This window comes from Salmo salar, chromosome 10 (genome assembly GCF_965601325.2).
Source record: "Salmo salar chromosome 10, fSalSal1, whole genome shotgun sequence".
Taxonomy (NCBI): domain Eukaryota; kingdom Metazoa; phylum Chordata; class Actinopteri; order Salmoniformes; family Salmonidae; genus Salmo; species Salmo salar.
The window spans coordinates 99917187-99933660 of NC_138300.1; the positions used below are offsets into that span (position 1 = coordinate 99917187).

General features: G+C 44.1%; 1 protein-coding gene across 2 annotated transcripts in view; it reads left to right on the forward strand.

The window, feature by feature from the left end:
* LOC106561310 (inactive serine protease PAMR1) overlaps positions 1-15946 on the forward strand; it is a 52758-nt gene extending 36812 nt beyond the window's left edge. Inside the window, exons 7-14 of one of the 2 annotated variants that reach the window (XM_082957293.1) lie at positions 1509-1679; positions 1928-2113; positions 2357-3394; positions 3589-3765; positions 3990-4056; positions 11912-12144; positions 12457-12833; positions 14866-15946. In XM_082957293.1, the coding sequence (XP_082813419.1) occupies positions 1509-1679; positions 1928-2113; positions 2357-3394; positions 3589-3765; positions 3990-4056; positions 11912-12144; positions 12457-12833; positions 14866-15435 (2819 nt within the window). In that variant the 3' untranslated portion in view covers positions 15436-15946. Of the gene's footprint in view, positions 1-1508; positions 1680-1927; positions 2120-2356; positions 3395-3588; positions 3766-3989; positions 4057-11911; positions 12145-12456; positions 12834-14865 lie in introns of both variants that reach the window. The other variant, XM_014125125.3, reaches the window with a different exon arrangement.
* The last annotated feature ends 528 nt before the right edge of the window (positions 15947-16474 follow it).

A 16474-nucleotide genomic window follows, 5' to 3' on the forward strand; every position in this document is an offset into this window, starting at 1 on the left:
AGACAGACAGACAGACAGACACTGGGATGGGAGGACTTGGGTGTGGGCAAACAGAGGACATGATTGGTTCTCAATTCAACATCCCTATACATTTGAGCTGTTTTTCCAATAAGAAAATGACTCAATAGGGTTGTGCACGTTTTTTCTTTTCCATGTCTGGAATTCCAAGCGAGTTTTCCCTGTCCCGTCCCACGTGCGGCTCAACTGAAGGGTGGAAACACTGGAAGGCAGGGAGACAGTGATTATAGGGAGGGTTCCTCTGATGGTTTTGGACTACACTGCTGTCAGAACATGGCCAGAGAGAGGGAGAGAGGCATGGGGTGGGTCCTGCAATGCTATGCCCCAATAGCCACAGTAAGGCCAGTCATATAGAATGAACATAATAAGTCTGTGTAGGTGTGAGCATGTGTTTGTGCAGACATGTGTGTGATTGGTATTTAGCTTGGTTCCAGATCAGAGAGAGGGGACCCAATGGTGAATTACAAGTTGATGTGTGCTATTTGTGTCAATCAAGTTCTCTATTTCACAGTCGGGCATTGTCTGAACATTTACACACTATTCTATTCCAGTCAACCAACCCAAGCTGCATGCTACTAACCCACATCATAAAAACACCCACTACCTTGGAAAATTGAACAGTTTAACTAAAGCTTCTTTTTACTGGGAGTTTTCTATTTATTCCTCTGTTCCAGACAACGTGTTAACATCCCCTTGTGAGCTGTTCTCACTTTTACCAAGCCTGCTGAAATGATCTATTAATAAGGCAGTAAGATGTGGAGGCTATATTTATAACTTCTAGCTACTGTTGGTAGAGCATGGCGCTTGCAACGCCAGGGTTGTGGGTTTCGATTCCCACGGGGGACCAGTACTTAAAAAAAACAAAAAAACATGTCATAAAATGTATGCACTCTACTGTAAGTCGCTCTGGATAAGAGCGTCTGCTAAATGACTAAAATGTAAATGTAAAATGTAATGCTGAGGAGGAAGAATGGGTTTGTGAGCTGTGAACTGGGTTCTGAGAGCCCTGAAGCTGTAGGTGGCTGTTCATAAGGTGTGTTAACACTTGATAATAATGTACTAATTCCGCACAGCAGTAAACGCACTTAGGTTATGTGAGCAGTAGCTGTGTGGTCTTTTCTGGCCAAGTGGGATGAAGTTGTGTTTAGGACTGGCAGAAGATTGCTAGCAATATAGCGGACAGAAGACGAAACACTGTAACAATGTGTTCAGAATGTGTGTGGGGTGGACTCCCGAGTGGCGCAGCGGTCTAAGGCATTGCATCGCAGTGCTTGAAGCGTCACTAAAGACCTGGGTTCATTCCAGGGCTGTCCCACAACCGGCCGTGGCCGGGAGTTCCATAGGGCGTCATACAATTGGCCCAGTGTTGTCTGGGTTAGGAGAGGGTTTGGTCGGGGGGGGGGGTGTTGTTTATATTTCAGTGTGTGTGCGTAGCACTACATTCTGAGGTCTCCTAATGTCTTTGTACATATGTTTTTGTGTCCTTCCAGTTGTAGGGTGCAGGAGGCCCCCAATACCTGTCCATGGCTCCACAGAGGGGATATTCCATCACTCAGGGGAGCGAGTCACGTTCCGCTGTGACCCTGGATTCGAGCTGAGGGGGATCCGCACCGCCATCTGCCTCCAGGATGGCACCTGGAGCGCCCCTGCCCCCCAGTGTGGTAAGAGGCCAGAGAGAGAGGGGCACAGCACAACGAACAATTTAGATGCTTGGTGAAAAATCCAACCTGATTGACCTTAGAGACCTTGACACTGTGGGTTTGTTTTATACAATACATTTTGAGACATGTTAACACAACAGCTCCTCTAAGGAATAAACATATTTACAACTCATCTGCAAATTCAATAGTGTCTGACAATCTGAATCCCAGCATCACTGAGCCTACATGTTATCTGTGTTCCTCTGCAGTGCCTATGGTGAAATTATGTGCCATCCCAACCAAGCCTGTCCATGGAGACCACTTCCTAGTGTACGGGCCCAATGATGTCATCATAGCCCTGCAGTACCTGTGCTACCGGCCCTACAAGCTGAGCGGGATGCACCAGAGGACCTGTTTGCCCAACAAGACCTGGAGCGGAACACCCCCCACATGTGGTAAAGGTTAGGATCAGAGCAAGGCATGATGGGAATCAGAGTTTGGAGACAGTGGGAACAGGTGTTGATAGACATCAAAGGTGGATATACTATTATTAGGAATGACTATGTTCTACATGACCAGGCAATTGAGAATATTTCACTAGTAGAATGTGTACAACCATTCAGAATGGTTAGCCAACTGTATAACAACACTTATTTCAATCCAGAAATTCACTTGTTTTCTCTCTTTTTTTCTTACAGTGAATAATACACTTGCTGAACCAGGCAAAGACAAAGGAAATGACAAAGGAAGAGATACAGAAAATGACAAAGAAAAAGATGCAGAAAAAGACAAAGACACTGACAAAGACATTGAAAAACCCAAAGACAAAGAGATAGACTATAATACAGCTATCAAAGAGGACGTGGCTGGTAAAGATCCAGACACAGGCCTGAGGAACACAACAGTGGACGGTAGAAAAGATGGTAAAGACAAAAACATAGACATTACTCTGGTTAACATCCCAGGACGAAACGAGGATAAAACAAGTGACAAAGAAAAAGAAACTGGGCTAGATAAACCTACTGGAGGTACCAAGGATAAAGTGGACAGTAAAGAAACGGATGACATTGTAAACACAGTGGAGGGAGAAAGAGAAAATGACGAGGGGAAAACCACCGCAGACATAGATGGCAGTCCAGATACTGGGGGAGACACAGATGTGATACGGGAGATAGGAAAGACAACAGAGTTTCCTGGGATAGTGGTGGTGGTGGTGGAAGATAAAGGACAGGAGGAAGAGAAGAAGAAAGAGGAACCAGTAGATAAAAGCATTGATCCAAACACAATGGATCCTAATGACTTAAAACCTAGGGGAGATACATTTGCCATAGATTACACTGAGTTAAAACCTAGGGGAGACACATTTGCCATAGATTACACTGAGTTAAAACCAAGGGGAGACACATTTGCTGTAGAGTACACTGTTACGGATGTGTTTGGCACCAATGACATAGAGCAGGGTATGAATACAACAATGTCAAAAGACATTGTGAAGATTTTTATTCCAACTAGAAACAACAACACACAGTTCACCCCATATTCATCAGGAGGTCAGGAAACCGAGAGGCTGGTGGAAAAGCCACACAAAGATATAGGAGCAACTAAAGATATAGGCTCAACTAAAGATACAACGGCAAGTACAAGCAAACCTGAAGAGGAAAATACTGGAAAAGATTCTGACAAAACGACTAAAGAGGAGTCTGATGATGAGAAGAGAGAAAACCAAAGCATCAGTGGTAAGACTCAGAATCCCCCCGAACACTTCAGGTGCATGTTGTACAATACACTGCATTATTGAAACAGATATTATAATGACCCTCAGCATCTTAAAATTTGTTCTCCACTCTCTCGCTCGCTCGCTCTCCACCTATCTATCTTACATTCTCCGCCTGCTCTCTTTCCCATCTCTTCCCTCCGTCTCTCCTTCCAGAGGAGAGCTGTCCCCCTCTCCCACAGCTCTACCATGGGTACCAGCAGGTAGTGCCAGGGCTGGTGCCAGAGACAGTGGATTTCTTTTGTAATCACTCCTACGCTCTGAGTGGTGACGCCAGACGCACCTGCCAGCCTGGCGGCACCTGGGGGGGCACTCAACCCCTTTGTGTGAGAGGTAGGCACTGATGTGTGTGCGAGTTTGTGTGTATGTGTGTGTGCGTGCATCCGAGCGTGCATGCGTGTGCCTCTACTTTGTGATTATCAACAAGGGACACACTGTAGCACCTGCCAGTTGAGCACTATTTTTAGCAGCCTCTAATCAACCCAACATTGACAATGAAAGCAGCTGCCAGCCTGTCAGTAGGTGTTAATGGGAACCCTGTGTGTGTTTGTCTGCAGCCTGCAGAGAGCCCAAGGTCTCAGAGCTGGTCAGACAGAGAGTTCTGCCTCCACAAGCTCCATCCAGGTATGTCCAACGACGTATAATATATTATGTTACAGAGCACACATAATAATACACATTATATAGTCTACATTTAATTCCAGACGTAAGCATTAACCAACACTATACTGTATATCCACATTGCCATTGAAATCATTACATTTACATTTTACATTTTAGTCATTTAGCAGACGCTCTTATCCAGAGCGACTTACAGTAGTGAATGCATACATTTCATACATTTTTTCTCTCCGTACTGGTCACCCGTGGGAAACGAACTCACAACCCTGGCGTTGCAAACACCATGCTCTACCAACTGAGCAAAAAGTGGCATTATTAAAGTGACTAGTGTTCCATTTATACGTTTCACCAAATTCGAGTGGCTTACCTTAAACAAGTGATTTTCTTAACCACATTCTTTTAAAGGACTTGTTTTACATAGTTATTTTGGTCACTGAGCTTAATGTTAATTTTCAGACATTTTCAAATATTAAAATGTGGAGTCCACGCTGATTTTGTAGTGACCTATCACTTTACATGGGCTAAGGGAAAATACCTACGGGCAGGCACTCGGCTTTTTCGCAAAAAGAAAAGTAACCATCCCAAAATAATCATCCCAATGATATGACAAAGTTCTAATGAGGAAATACTGTGGTTTAACCTCTTACATCTAGATGTTCCGCTAGCGGAACACCTGCTCCAATATCCAATGATGGGCGTGGCGCGAAATACAAATTCCTCTAAAATCCGAAAACTTCAATTTTTCAAACATATGACTATTTTACAGCATTTTAAAGACAAGACTCTCGTTAATCTAACCACACTGTCCGATTTCAAAAAGGCTTTACAGCGAAAGCAAAACATTAGATTATGTCAGCAGAGTACCCAGCCAGAAATAATCAGACTACCCATTTTTCAAGCTAGCCTATAATGTCACAAAAAACAAAACCACAGCTAATTGCAGCACTAACCTTTGATGATCTTCATCAGATGACAACCTAGGACATTATGTTATACAATGCATGCATGTTTTGTTCAATCAAGTTCATATTTATATAAAAAAACAGCTTTTTTACATTCGCATGTGACGTTCAGAACTAGCATACCCCCCCCCGCAAACCTCTGGTGAATTTACTAAATTACTCACGATAAACGTTCACAAAAAAACATAACAATTATTTTAAGAATTATAGATACAGAACTCCTCTATGCACTCCATATGTCCGATTTTAAAATAGCTTTTCGGTGAAAGCACATTTTACAATATTCTCAGTAGATAGCCCGGCATCACAGGGCTAGCTATTTAGACACCCACCAAGTTTAGCACTCACAAAAATCAGATTTACTATTAGAAAAGTTTTATTACCTTTGATGTTCTTCGTCAGAATGCACTCCCAGGACTTCTACTTCAATAACAAATGTTGGTTTGGTCCAAAATAATCCATAGTTATGTCCAACAGCGGCGTTTTGTTCGTGCGTTCTAGACACTATCCGAATGGTGAATAAGGGTCGGGCGCATGGCGCATTTCGTGACAAAAGATTTCTAAATATTTCATTACCGTACTTCGAAGCATGTCAACCGCTGTTTAAAATCAATTTTTATGCCATTTTTCTCGTAAAAAAGCGATAATATTCCGACCGGGAATCTGCAATTAGGTAAACAGACGAAAGAAAATACAGCATGGGGTCGACTCGGGCATGCGCCTAATTCCTTTGTCCGCTGATAGACCACTTAGCAAAAGCGCTCGTGTGTTTCAGCCAGGGCTTTGAATTACGTCATTCAGCTTTTTCCCGGGCTCTGAGAGCCCATTGGAGCCGTAGGAAGTGTCACGTAACAGCAGAGATCCTTTGTAATGGATAGAGATGACAAAGAAGGCCAAGAAATGGTCAGACAGGGTACTTCCTGTACAGAATCTTCTCAACCTAACCAAATATGGTTTCGAATGACGATACACTACATGGTCAAAAGTATGTGGACACCTGCCCATTGAACATCTCATTCCAAAATCCTGTTCTGTCAGCCACTTCGCGGCTGAGCCGTTGTTGCTCCTAGATGTTTCCACTTCACAATAACAGCATTTACAGTTGACCGGGGCAGCTCTAGCATGGCAGAAATATGACAAACTGACTTTTTGGAAAGGTGGCATCCTATGACGGTGCCACGTTGAAAGTCACTGAGCTCTTCAGTACGGGTCATTCTACTGACAATGTTTGTCTATGGAGATTGCATGGCTGTGTGCTCGATTTTATACCAGTCAGCAACGGGTGCGGCTGAAAAAGCCGAATTCACAAATTTAAAGGGGTGTCCACATAGTGTATGTAGTAATTGCTTCTCCAATAGAAATCCCCGATCACGCTTGTAGGCGATGTGATGGCGACGTTGGCTAGCTAAGCTCATGCACAGAAACGCGTCACCAGGTCTAACGGTCGTCTCGCACCGAACTGGGCATGTGCATTTCGTCAAATCAAAGGCGCTCCTTCGATATAAAGTTGTTTTTGATGAAAATGAAAACGTGACAGTTTGTCACGTTCAAGAGGTTGTCGTAATAACATGCACAGCTACTTAAGACATTGGGGCGAATCTAGGTTGTGGCTTTAGATGTAGACTATTTATTTTACAAATAAACCCCAAACCCCGGTCTGGTCTGCCGAATCTGCATCACAAGCATTCCAGGAAGTCTCGCGATGTTGGGCAACTGGGTTTAGAAACCTAACCGCAAAACATCTAGCCCTGCTGTTGCCAGGCAACCAAACTGAAAGGTTTATGAATTTATATTTTTTAATTTAACCTTTATTTAACTAGGGAAGTCAGTTAAGAACAAATTCTTATTTACAATGACGGCCTAGGAACAGTGGGTTAACTGCCTTGTTCAGGGGCAGAACGACAGATTTTTACCTTGTCAGCTCGGGGATTCGATCTAGCAACCTTCAGTTACTGGCCCAACGCTCTAACCACTAGGCTACCTGCCTTCACAGGTTAACAACAACACTAAACACCACGAATCACTGATTAGTGTTATCAATAAGAAAACTATTATGAAACGATATGAATGATTAGGTCACACCTTGACAACCCATGACATTTCTCTTGGATCTGAAGGATGTGGTAAAGGGTTCAGTCAACAAAGGAAGACTCCATGCTCTCATATCAAAATTCCTTCTGAAGCAGCAAGCATTCCAGGCCTCCCCCTTAGTTTTCCACCTTAAACAGACTTTGGTAATCTACAGGTGTGTAGAGATAATCCCAGGTGTAGCTAAAGTATTGTCGTGTCTTTGGCATCATTAAAACTGAAGACATATTTATCAAATAACTCTGTAATTATTATTACGCGATTAAACTGATTAATCGTGTAACTGTAATTAACTAGGAAGTCGGGGCACCAAGGAAAATATTCAGATTAAAGTTATAATTTTCCTAATATAACTTTCAGATATCATAATATCTGATCTATGAGTCTTCTGATTAATGATGTATTCGTTTACCTCGTCAGTCTCATTCCAAACGTCGTAAATTGTTGGTTATCTGCACGAACCCAGTCTTCACTATGAGTCATCCATACATCAATTGTCTTAAAATCATTTACTTACTAACTCAGTAATTCACAGAAATGCATAACAAACAGTAGATATCGTTACAAAGAAATGATAGAGGAATGTGCCCTAGTGGGCTAAACCGGCATGGCGGCTTGTTAGACAAAAGGGTTGATAATTATAACAATTGAAATGCTAATACTTTGCACATAAACACTCACTCATTCGGGAACAATTGCAATCAATATATATATTTACGCTCAGTGTGTCGTCGGGATCTTTGTTGAAAAGTTCGTTCTGTTGGGGAGTTTGTCCTCGCGTTCTCTCGCTCTCCCTCTCTCTCTCGGTTAGAATGGATATTTCAAAGTGACATTCATTAATGTCGTTATAGGACAGATGTTTCGTCGGTCTTCGCGTTCAATGATACCGAATTCCTAGCAGCAGACTAGTAATTAATATCAAAGACTTGTTCTTATTCTGTCGGTATCGATAGTCTAAGAGTTTAACCACGTGGTATGGTCAAAGTTCAGAAAGAGGAATGCATGGTCAAACCTCGGCCCTCTCGTTATCGAGGTAAGCTGGTCTGGTGATAGAAACCCTGGGTGGGGGTTATATTCGGAATAACAGAAAAAGGCTGTCTCATGACGCCAGGTCCCATCTGTTCATGGGGGCGTGCCGATGACTTGGTGAAACTTTAAACAGAAATACAATTCTCGCAAATTAACATCTTACAAGCATCCCAACATATTCCAAATAGCTTTATCCTTATTCATTCATTTTATACAACCATTAGATGTAAGTCTCACAACTGAGGCTATTATATAAACAGCGCCATGGTAATGTGGCCGTATTGTCTCTCATGAGCTTCACAAAATTGTACCAAACGGACCAGTTCGTAGCTGGATTCTTCACCGATCTTTTATACCTTCTCCAGAACATAAATGTCGTTCAGTTCTCCAGTCCTGTGAGGTGGAAGAACTCCTTGGTTCTTTCTATGAAACCCACTGTGTCTCCATACTGTGGCCATGAGGCAGGACATTCTCTTTAGGAATTTACGACTGCTCTCACAGAGCCTGGGTGTGGGAGACAGAGGTAGGGGGATGGTGCATAGAAAACCCAAAGAGGGCAACGTCATGACAGTATGAAGGCTGTTTTCACAGAGCAAGAGTAACTGCTGCCTTCAGCAAGCATGCCATTGCCAAACACCACCAGGCAGGTATCCACTCAGCAGTTACCAACAGACACCAACATTCAAACACACACAGACAGAAACACAGATACAAACATATAAGGACTATTTCCGATATCCACACTGGCATACTACCTGAATGAAGCAAAGTATTCGGCATGCATTCTAAGTGGTATGCTAGTATGGACATTGGAACTTAACCATAACCTCTCTCTTCATACAAAGGATGTTATTCATAGTAATACACAATTTACATCTTGTATATGTTGAGCAGATGAGGTGTAATGTAATCACTAGAAGAAGACTATGTGAATAACATTAATTATGTATGAAGTAGACAACAGGCAAAGCCAGGACCTTACCGAGCCGGTGACCCTGACGTCATGGAGACGCCCCCACTCGTCCTCGTGGCTGTCCACTATCATCAGTCCGTCTTCCTTCTCCATCCCCCACTCCGCTTGCAGGTCCAGCTGCACCGCCTCCCCCAGGGAGTGCATCCCCACGGCCGGGTAGAGCGCCTCTGGAGACGCTGGGACCACCACCGTGCCCACTTCTTTTCCATTTTTGTTTTTTTTTTCCATTTTTGAAATCATCATATATCAAAACCACATACATAAAACTTATAGTATATGTGCATAATCATATATCAACATCATTGGCACATCACACGAGAGAGACCATAAACACGATGTATGACCCTGATTAATGCACACATCACAACAGAAGACTTACAGTGAGGGGAAAAAGTATTTGATCCCCTGCTGATTTTGTACGTCTGCTCACTGACAAAGAAATGATCAGTCTATAATTTTAATGGTAGGTTTATTTGAACAGTGAGAGACAGAATAACAACAACAAAAATCCAGAAAAACGCATGTCAAAAATGTTATAAAATTATTTGCATTTTAATGAGGGAAATAAGTATTTGACCCCTCTGCAAAACATGACTTAGTACTTGGTGGCAAAACCCTTGTTGGCAATCACAGAGGTCAGATGTTTCTTGTAGTTGGCCACCAGATTTGCACACATCTCAGGAGGGATTTTGTCCAACTCCTCTTTGCAGATCTTCTCCAAGTCATTAAGGTTTCGAGGCTGACGTTTGGCAACTCGAACCTTCACCTCCCTCCACAGATTTTCTATGGGATTAAGGTCTGGAGACTGGCTAGGCCACTCCAGGACCTTAATGTGCTTCTACTTGAGCCACTCCGTTGTTGCCTTGGCCGTGTGTTTTGGGTCATTGTCATGCTGGAATACCCATCCACGACCCATTTTCAATGCCCTGGCTGAGGGAAGGAAGTTCTCACCCAAGATTTGACAGTACAAGGCCCCGTCCATCGTCCCTTTGATGTGGTGAAGTTGTCCTGTCCACTTAGCAGAAAAACACCCCAAAGCATAATGTTTCCACCTCCATGTTTGACGGTGAGGATGGTGTTCTTGGGGTCATAGGCAGCATTCCTCCTCCTCCAAACACGGCGAGTTGAGTTGATGCCAAAGAGCTCCATTTTGGTCTCATCTGACCACAACGCTTTCACCCAGTTGTCCTCTGAATCATTCAGATGTTCATTGGCAAACTTCAGACGGGCATTTATATGTGCTTTCTTGAGCAGGGGGACCTTGAGGGCGCTGCAGGATTTCAGTCCTTCACGGCGTAGTGTGTTACCAATTGTTTTCTTGGTGACTATGGTCCCAGCTGCCTTGAGATCATTGACAAGATCCTCCCGTGTAGTTCTGGGCTGATTCCTCACCGTTCTCATGATCACTGCAACTCCACGAGGTGAGATCTTGCATGGAGCCCCAGGTCGAGGGAGATTGACAGTTCTTTTGTGTTTCTTCCATTTGCGAATAATCGCACCAACTGTTGTCACCTTCTCACCAAGCTGCTTGGCGATTGTCTTGTAGCCCATTCCAGCCTTGTGTAGGTCTACAATCTTGTCCCTGACATCCTTGGAGAGCTCTTTGGTCTTGGCCATGGTGGAGAGTTTGGAATCTGATTGATTGATTGCTTCTGTGGACAGGTGTCTTTTATACAGGTAACAAGCTGAGATTAGGAGCACTCCCTTTAAGAGTGTGCTCCTAATCTCAGCTCGTTACCTGTATAAAATACACCTGGGAGCCAGAAATCTTTCTGATTGAGAGGGTGTCAAATACTTATATCCCTCATTAAAATGCAAATCAATTTATAACATTTTTGACATGCGTTTTTCTGGATTTTTTGTTGTTATTCTGTCTCTCATTGTTCAAATAAACCTACCATTAAAATTATAGACTGATAATTTCTTTGTCAGTGGGCAAACGTACAAAATCAGCAGGGGATCAAATACTTTTTTCCCTCACTGTAGCTCTTTTTTGTGAGTGACAGAACCACTTTACCATGTGAAGCCCACATATAAATTACGGAGCGGCTGCGGATCAGACTTTTCCTGGATCTTTCTTCCCAACAGCTAAAGGTCCCACAGCTTCTGTGCATGTGCAGGATTCTCTACTTTAGGCACAGTCTCTACTCTCTACTCATAGAGAACGGGCTATTCTGGCAAATGGTGCTCGATCAAAGTTGAATCAATATCTGCAAGAACACATAATGATAGTATTGTACATAACAGAACCAAATTTAATAGCATAATGTATTGTAACGTTACTTTAAGACAAAAAACACCACCTCATTTCCAATGACATTTTAGGATGATTGTGCGAATGGTCACATTTTTCTCTCATGCGCGCATAACTAAACAGTGTGCCACTAGGCAAAATATGTGCATTGATTGAAACAAAAGACAGGTAGCATATGCTACAGTTTGTTAACACTACCTGCTCTACAATTTGCTCACTGTACATCATTCAAAACAACACTGTACATAACTAAGAAGATCATTCACAATTGACAGTGAGAAATGTGAAGGGAGAGTGACCACACATTTTTGGGGTAGTTAAGTAGAGGTAAAGAAACACATGCGCAGAACGTGATACAGATCTTTCCCGGGGTTCCAGGGGGGGCGGGACGGATGTGGAACGGGGCGGTTACCTACAGATCCGCAGCCTCTGCCTATAAATGAACCATTTAAAAACGTAAAAGGAGTTATACATACTGCTAGCCTCTTTAGGTACATTATACACTAGTTTGTTTCTGTAAAGGCATCTCAATGGAACCCTCTCATCTCTCAGGAAGACCCCTGTGCATAAGCTCTACTCATCCTCTGGGTTTGTGAAGATGTTCCAGTCTGTCGGCCCCACCAAAGTTCCCCCAATGCTATCCCAGCTGCCCCAGGGGTTCCACCACCTCCACACTCACATTGCGTACGAGTGTGCCTCTCTCTTTTACCAGCACTCAGGCAGTGCACGCCGCACCTGCCTCAAGACTGGCAAGTGGAGCGGACGTCATGTCTCCTGTTCGCCAGGTGAGGGCAGCAGAGCCACATTACTTGATGTACATCTTAATATAAGGAAAGGTTTGTTATGCCACCTAGGCATGCTAGAATTGCGCTTTCAAACCACACTTAGACACTAAGCAATCAAGAAAATTGGATTGAAAAAGTAATATTTCAGGGTGGGTGTGATGTGGAATAAGGTTTCCATACAGTATCAAGTGTTGTTTCATCACTCTGGTAGATCTGAGGTTTAATATCTTCCTTCCCCTTCTTTCCCACCCTTCTCACGCCCGGCCACACTTTCCTCTCCACCCTTGTCTCTCCATCCTTCTCTTTTCCCAGTGTGTGGGAAGCATCCCACCTTTGACCCCCAGAGCCCGGCAGAGTCCCACTGGCCCTGGCTAGCCGCCATCTACCAACGCCCCACCAACGGAGCAGGGACCAAGATGGACAAGAAGGCCAGCCTTGCGGGGTCACTAAAGAAGGGGACTGGAGCTGAATCAGGTGTTGGGGCTGGATCCCAGGGGCAGGATGAGGCCTCAGGCTGGCAGCTGGTGTGTAGCGGGGCCCTGGTGAACCAGCGGAGTGTGGTGTTGGCAGCCCACTGTGTGACTGAGCTGGGGAAGCTGTACCCTCTGGATGCAGCCACGGTCAAGGTGGTGATGGGAAAACACTACCGCAGTGACCTCCGAGAGACCAAGGGCCTGCAGCATCTCAGGGTAAGAGAGGGGATGGAGAGGGCTTAAGGGTGGGGAGTAGAGAGTGAGAGTGGCTAAATGGGTTAGTGGGTGTGGGTAGGCAGTGAGAGTGAGTTTGGAGAGAAGTAGGGAATGATGAATGATGTGGTCGGCTGAGACCACCTGTATTCAGCCACACACTGCAATGATTAGACTGAAATACAGCTATGGTGTACAGTTCACCACACATGATGTTACACACTATAGGTACATTTTCAAGCCTTATGAGATGGTAAAAGCTCAAGGTCTACCTCTATATAATACCAATGGCTGGATGGTTTTGAACCTGTGTCCAATTAAAATGTATAATTTCACAATCATTACATCATGTCTACTACATCTAGCCATGTAAAACAGCCCCATGTTTTTTTTACGTTCAATCATTGAATAGGTGCCAGAAAGCTACTTTGACCGTAAGTAAACACCAATGTGGTTGCGCGACATAGCTAGTCTGGATCTAACCAACATATACAGTAGCATATTGCCATTTTGCAGTATATTGTAAATAATATGGTCTAATGGTACATTATGCGCTTTATAAAGGGCTGTCAAGTAATATACACTACATTACCAAAAGTATGTGGACACCTGCTCATCGAACATCTCATTCCAAAATCATAGGCATAAATATGGAGTTGGTCCCCTTTTTGCTGCTATAACAGCCTCCACTCTTCTGGGAAGGCTTTCCACTAGATGTAAGATTTCTGTAAGGACCTCACTTTGTGCACATGGACATTGTCATGCTGAAACAGGAAAGGGCCTTCCCCAAACTGTTGCCACTAAGTTGGAAGCACAGAATCGTCAAGAATGTCATTGTATGCTGTAGCATTAAGATTTCCTTTCACTGGAACTAAGGGACCTAGCCCGAACCATGAAAAACAGCCCCAGATCATTATTCCACCTCCACCAAACTTTACAGTTGGCACTATGCATTGGGGCAGGTAGCGTTCTCCTGTCATCCTCCAAACTCATATACATCCGTCAGACTGCCAGATGGTGAAGCGTGATTCATCACTCCAGAGAACGTGTTTCTACTGCTCCAGAGTCCAATGGCGGCGAGCTTTACACCGCTCCAGCCGAGGCTTGGCATTACGCATGGTGAGCTTAGGCTTGTGTGTGGCTGCTCAGCCATGGAAACCCATTTCACTAAGCTCCCGACAAACAGTTCTTGTGCTGATGTTGCTTCCAGAGGCAGTTTGGAACTCGTTAGTAAGTATTACAACCGAGGACAGACGATTTTTACCCGCTACATGCTTCAGCACTCGGCGGTACCGTTCTTTGAGCTTGTGTGGCCTACCACTTCATGACTGAGCCGTTGTTGCTCCTAGACATTTCCACTTCACAATAACAGCACTTACAGTTGACCTGGGCAGCTCTAGAAGGGCAGAAATGATGAACAGACGAACAGACTTGTTGGGAAGGTGGCATCCTATGACGGTGCCACGTTGAAAGTCACTGAGCTCTTCAGTAAGGCCATTCTGCTGCCAATGTTTGTCTATGGAAATTGCATGGCTGTGTGCTCAATTTTATGTCTGTCAACAACGGATGTTGCTGAAATAGCTAAATCCACTCATTTGAAGGGGTGCCCACATAATTTTGTGTATATATATATATATATATATATATATATATATATATATATATATATATATATATATATAGTGTATGTGCACATGATTGAGGAGTGTGAGTGAGTTGCCAGGTAACTAGCACAGCTAACGTCATTCCACTGACAGCCAAGCTGTCACCCTGCTGTTACGTTTGGCACAGGATCTCTATTCTCTCTACAGCTTTTCTTTTTTTGACACGGCCTTTCTCTCTCTCTATTCTTTCTCTTACCATCCCTCCTCTCTATCTCTGACAATTCCTTCTTCATTCTAACTATCCCTTCGCTCCCTGACCATCCCTGACCATCCCACCTGTACTGTTTCTTTCTCTGACCAGTCTATTTTCTCTCACTCCCTGATAATCATTTCTTTCTGTCTCTCTTCCCATCCCTCCTCTTTTCCTTCAGGTGGCCTCCATCTCTATACACCCCAACTACGACCCGCTGGTTCTTGACTCAGACCTGGCAGTGATCAAGCTGCTGGACAAGGCTCGTATTGGGGAGAAGGTCCTGCCCCTCTGCCTACCTGACACCCAGGGTGGAGAGGTGACCTCCAGAGAAGGGTTGGTGACGGGCTGGGCCCCCCAACCAGATCCCCGGATTGGGGAAGAGGAGCAGGCCAGGGTGGGTGTGCAGCATCTGGCTGACGTGGTGCCCTGCGAGCAGCAGTATGCCCGTAAAGGGGTGCCCGTGAGCGTCACGGACAACATGCTCTGTGGCCGCCAGCGACCCGACTACAGCCCATCTAACATCTGTCCCGCGGACACAGGGGGTATCCTGATCCTTCCTGCCCAGACAGGCTCTGCCCAGGACCCTTCTCTTGCCTCTCCAGGGGGGCGGGACAAGTCCAAAGGGGAGTGGCGGCTGCTGGGGTTGGTGAGTTTCGGGTATGACCAGGGAGAGTGTGACCCAGACCTGTTTACAGTGTACACACATGTGGCCAACTTTAAAGACTGGATAGAGAGCCATATGAAGTGACATCACAAGGATGTGACTCGCCCTGTATCTCTCTTTTCCTCCCTCTCTTCAACCAACAATTCCCTCTTTTTCTTCATCATTATTCCCCCTCTTACTTTTATTTGCCAACATCTTTCTCCATTCTCCCTCCTTCCTCCTCCCATCTACCTGCTTCTTGTCATACCGACGCAGGGAGTGTGATCAGTAAAGATCAGAGTAACACTGAACTGTACAGTGCTCTGAGCTGACTTTAGAAGGCCCTAACACAAACTGATCAGGTAGAGATGCCCTCCACTCAGCACAGTACTTCAGTGTTCAGGTTTTACCTTAAATTTGGTGTTAGACTTGAAAACGACCTGAAAACCAGTTCCCTGGGAAAAGCTGGTTTTCATTGTATTCTTTGATATGTATATATAATGTAATGTATTATTATTATGGCTTTGCACGTGGTTCAAGAGATGTACATATTGTATAGAAGGACATAAAAGTAATGTTGTTTTTAATTAAAGATATGTGGTTGTGTGTAAAGACACGGCGGTCTGGTTAGAGTTGTTCATCGAGTGTGGTTCTGTGAGCTTTCATCCAGCATTAATTAAAAGGATACCCATGTGATTCTACTAAATAGAGTTGAGAGAAAGGAACCTGGTGCTTGCTATGTAAATCAGACAGCCATTTGGCCAGGGCCAGAGAAAGCCTATGAATTAATCCAGATCAAGTATGAACAATGAAGGGCTGCAATCGAACACCTGCAAATTGAAGTCATTAACAAAATCATTTATGTGCCTACACAGTTAATAATGTGTGTATAACGCAGTTAATAATGTAAGTGTTGACCCCTCTGCAAGCATCTAAAGAGAAAAATTGGTAAGTAATCGATGGAGAAAGTGTAGTGTGAACATTTAGCCACAGGGTGGCAGTTTTAAAACATCAATTTATATGGATTTATGTGGAGGGATGCTCTGGTATTGGTATTTTGGTATTTTATTAGGATCTCCATTAGCTGTTGCAATAGCAGCAGCAACTCTTCCTGGGGTCCACACAAAACATGAAACATGACATA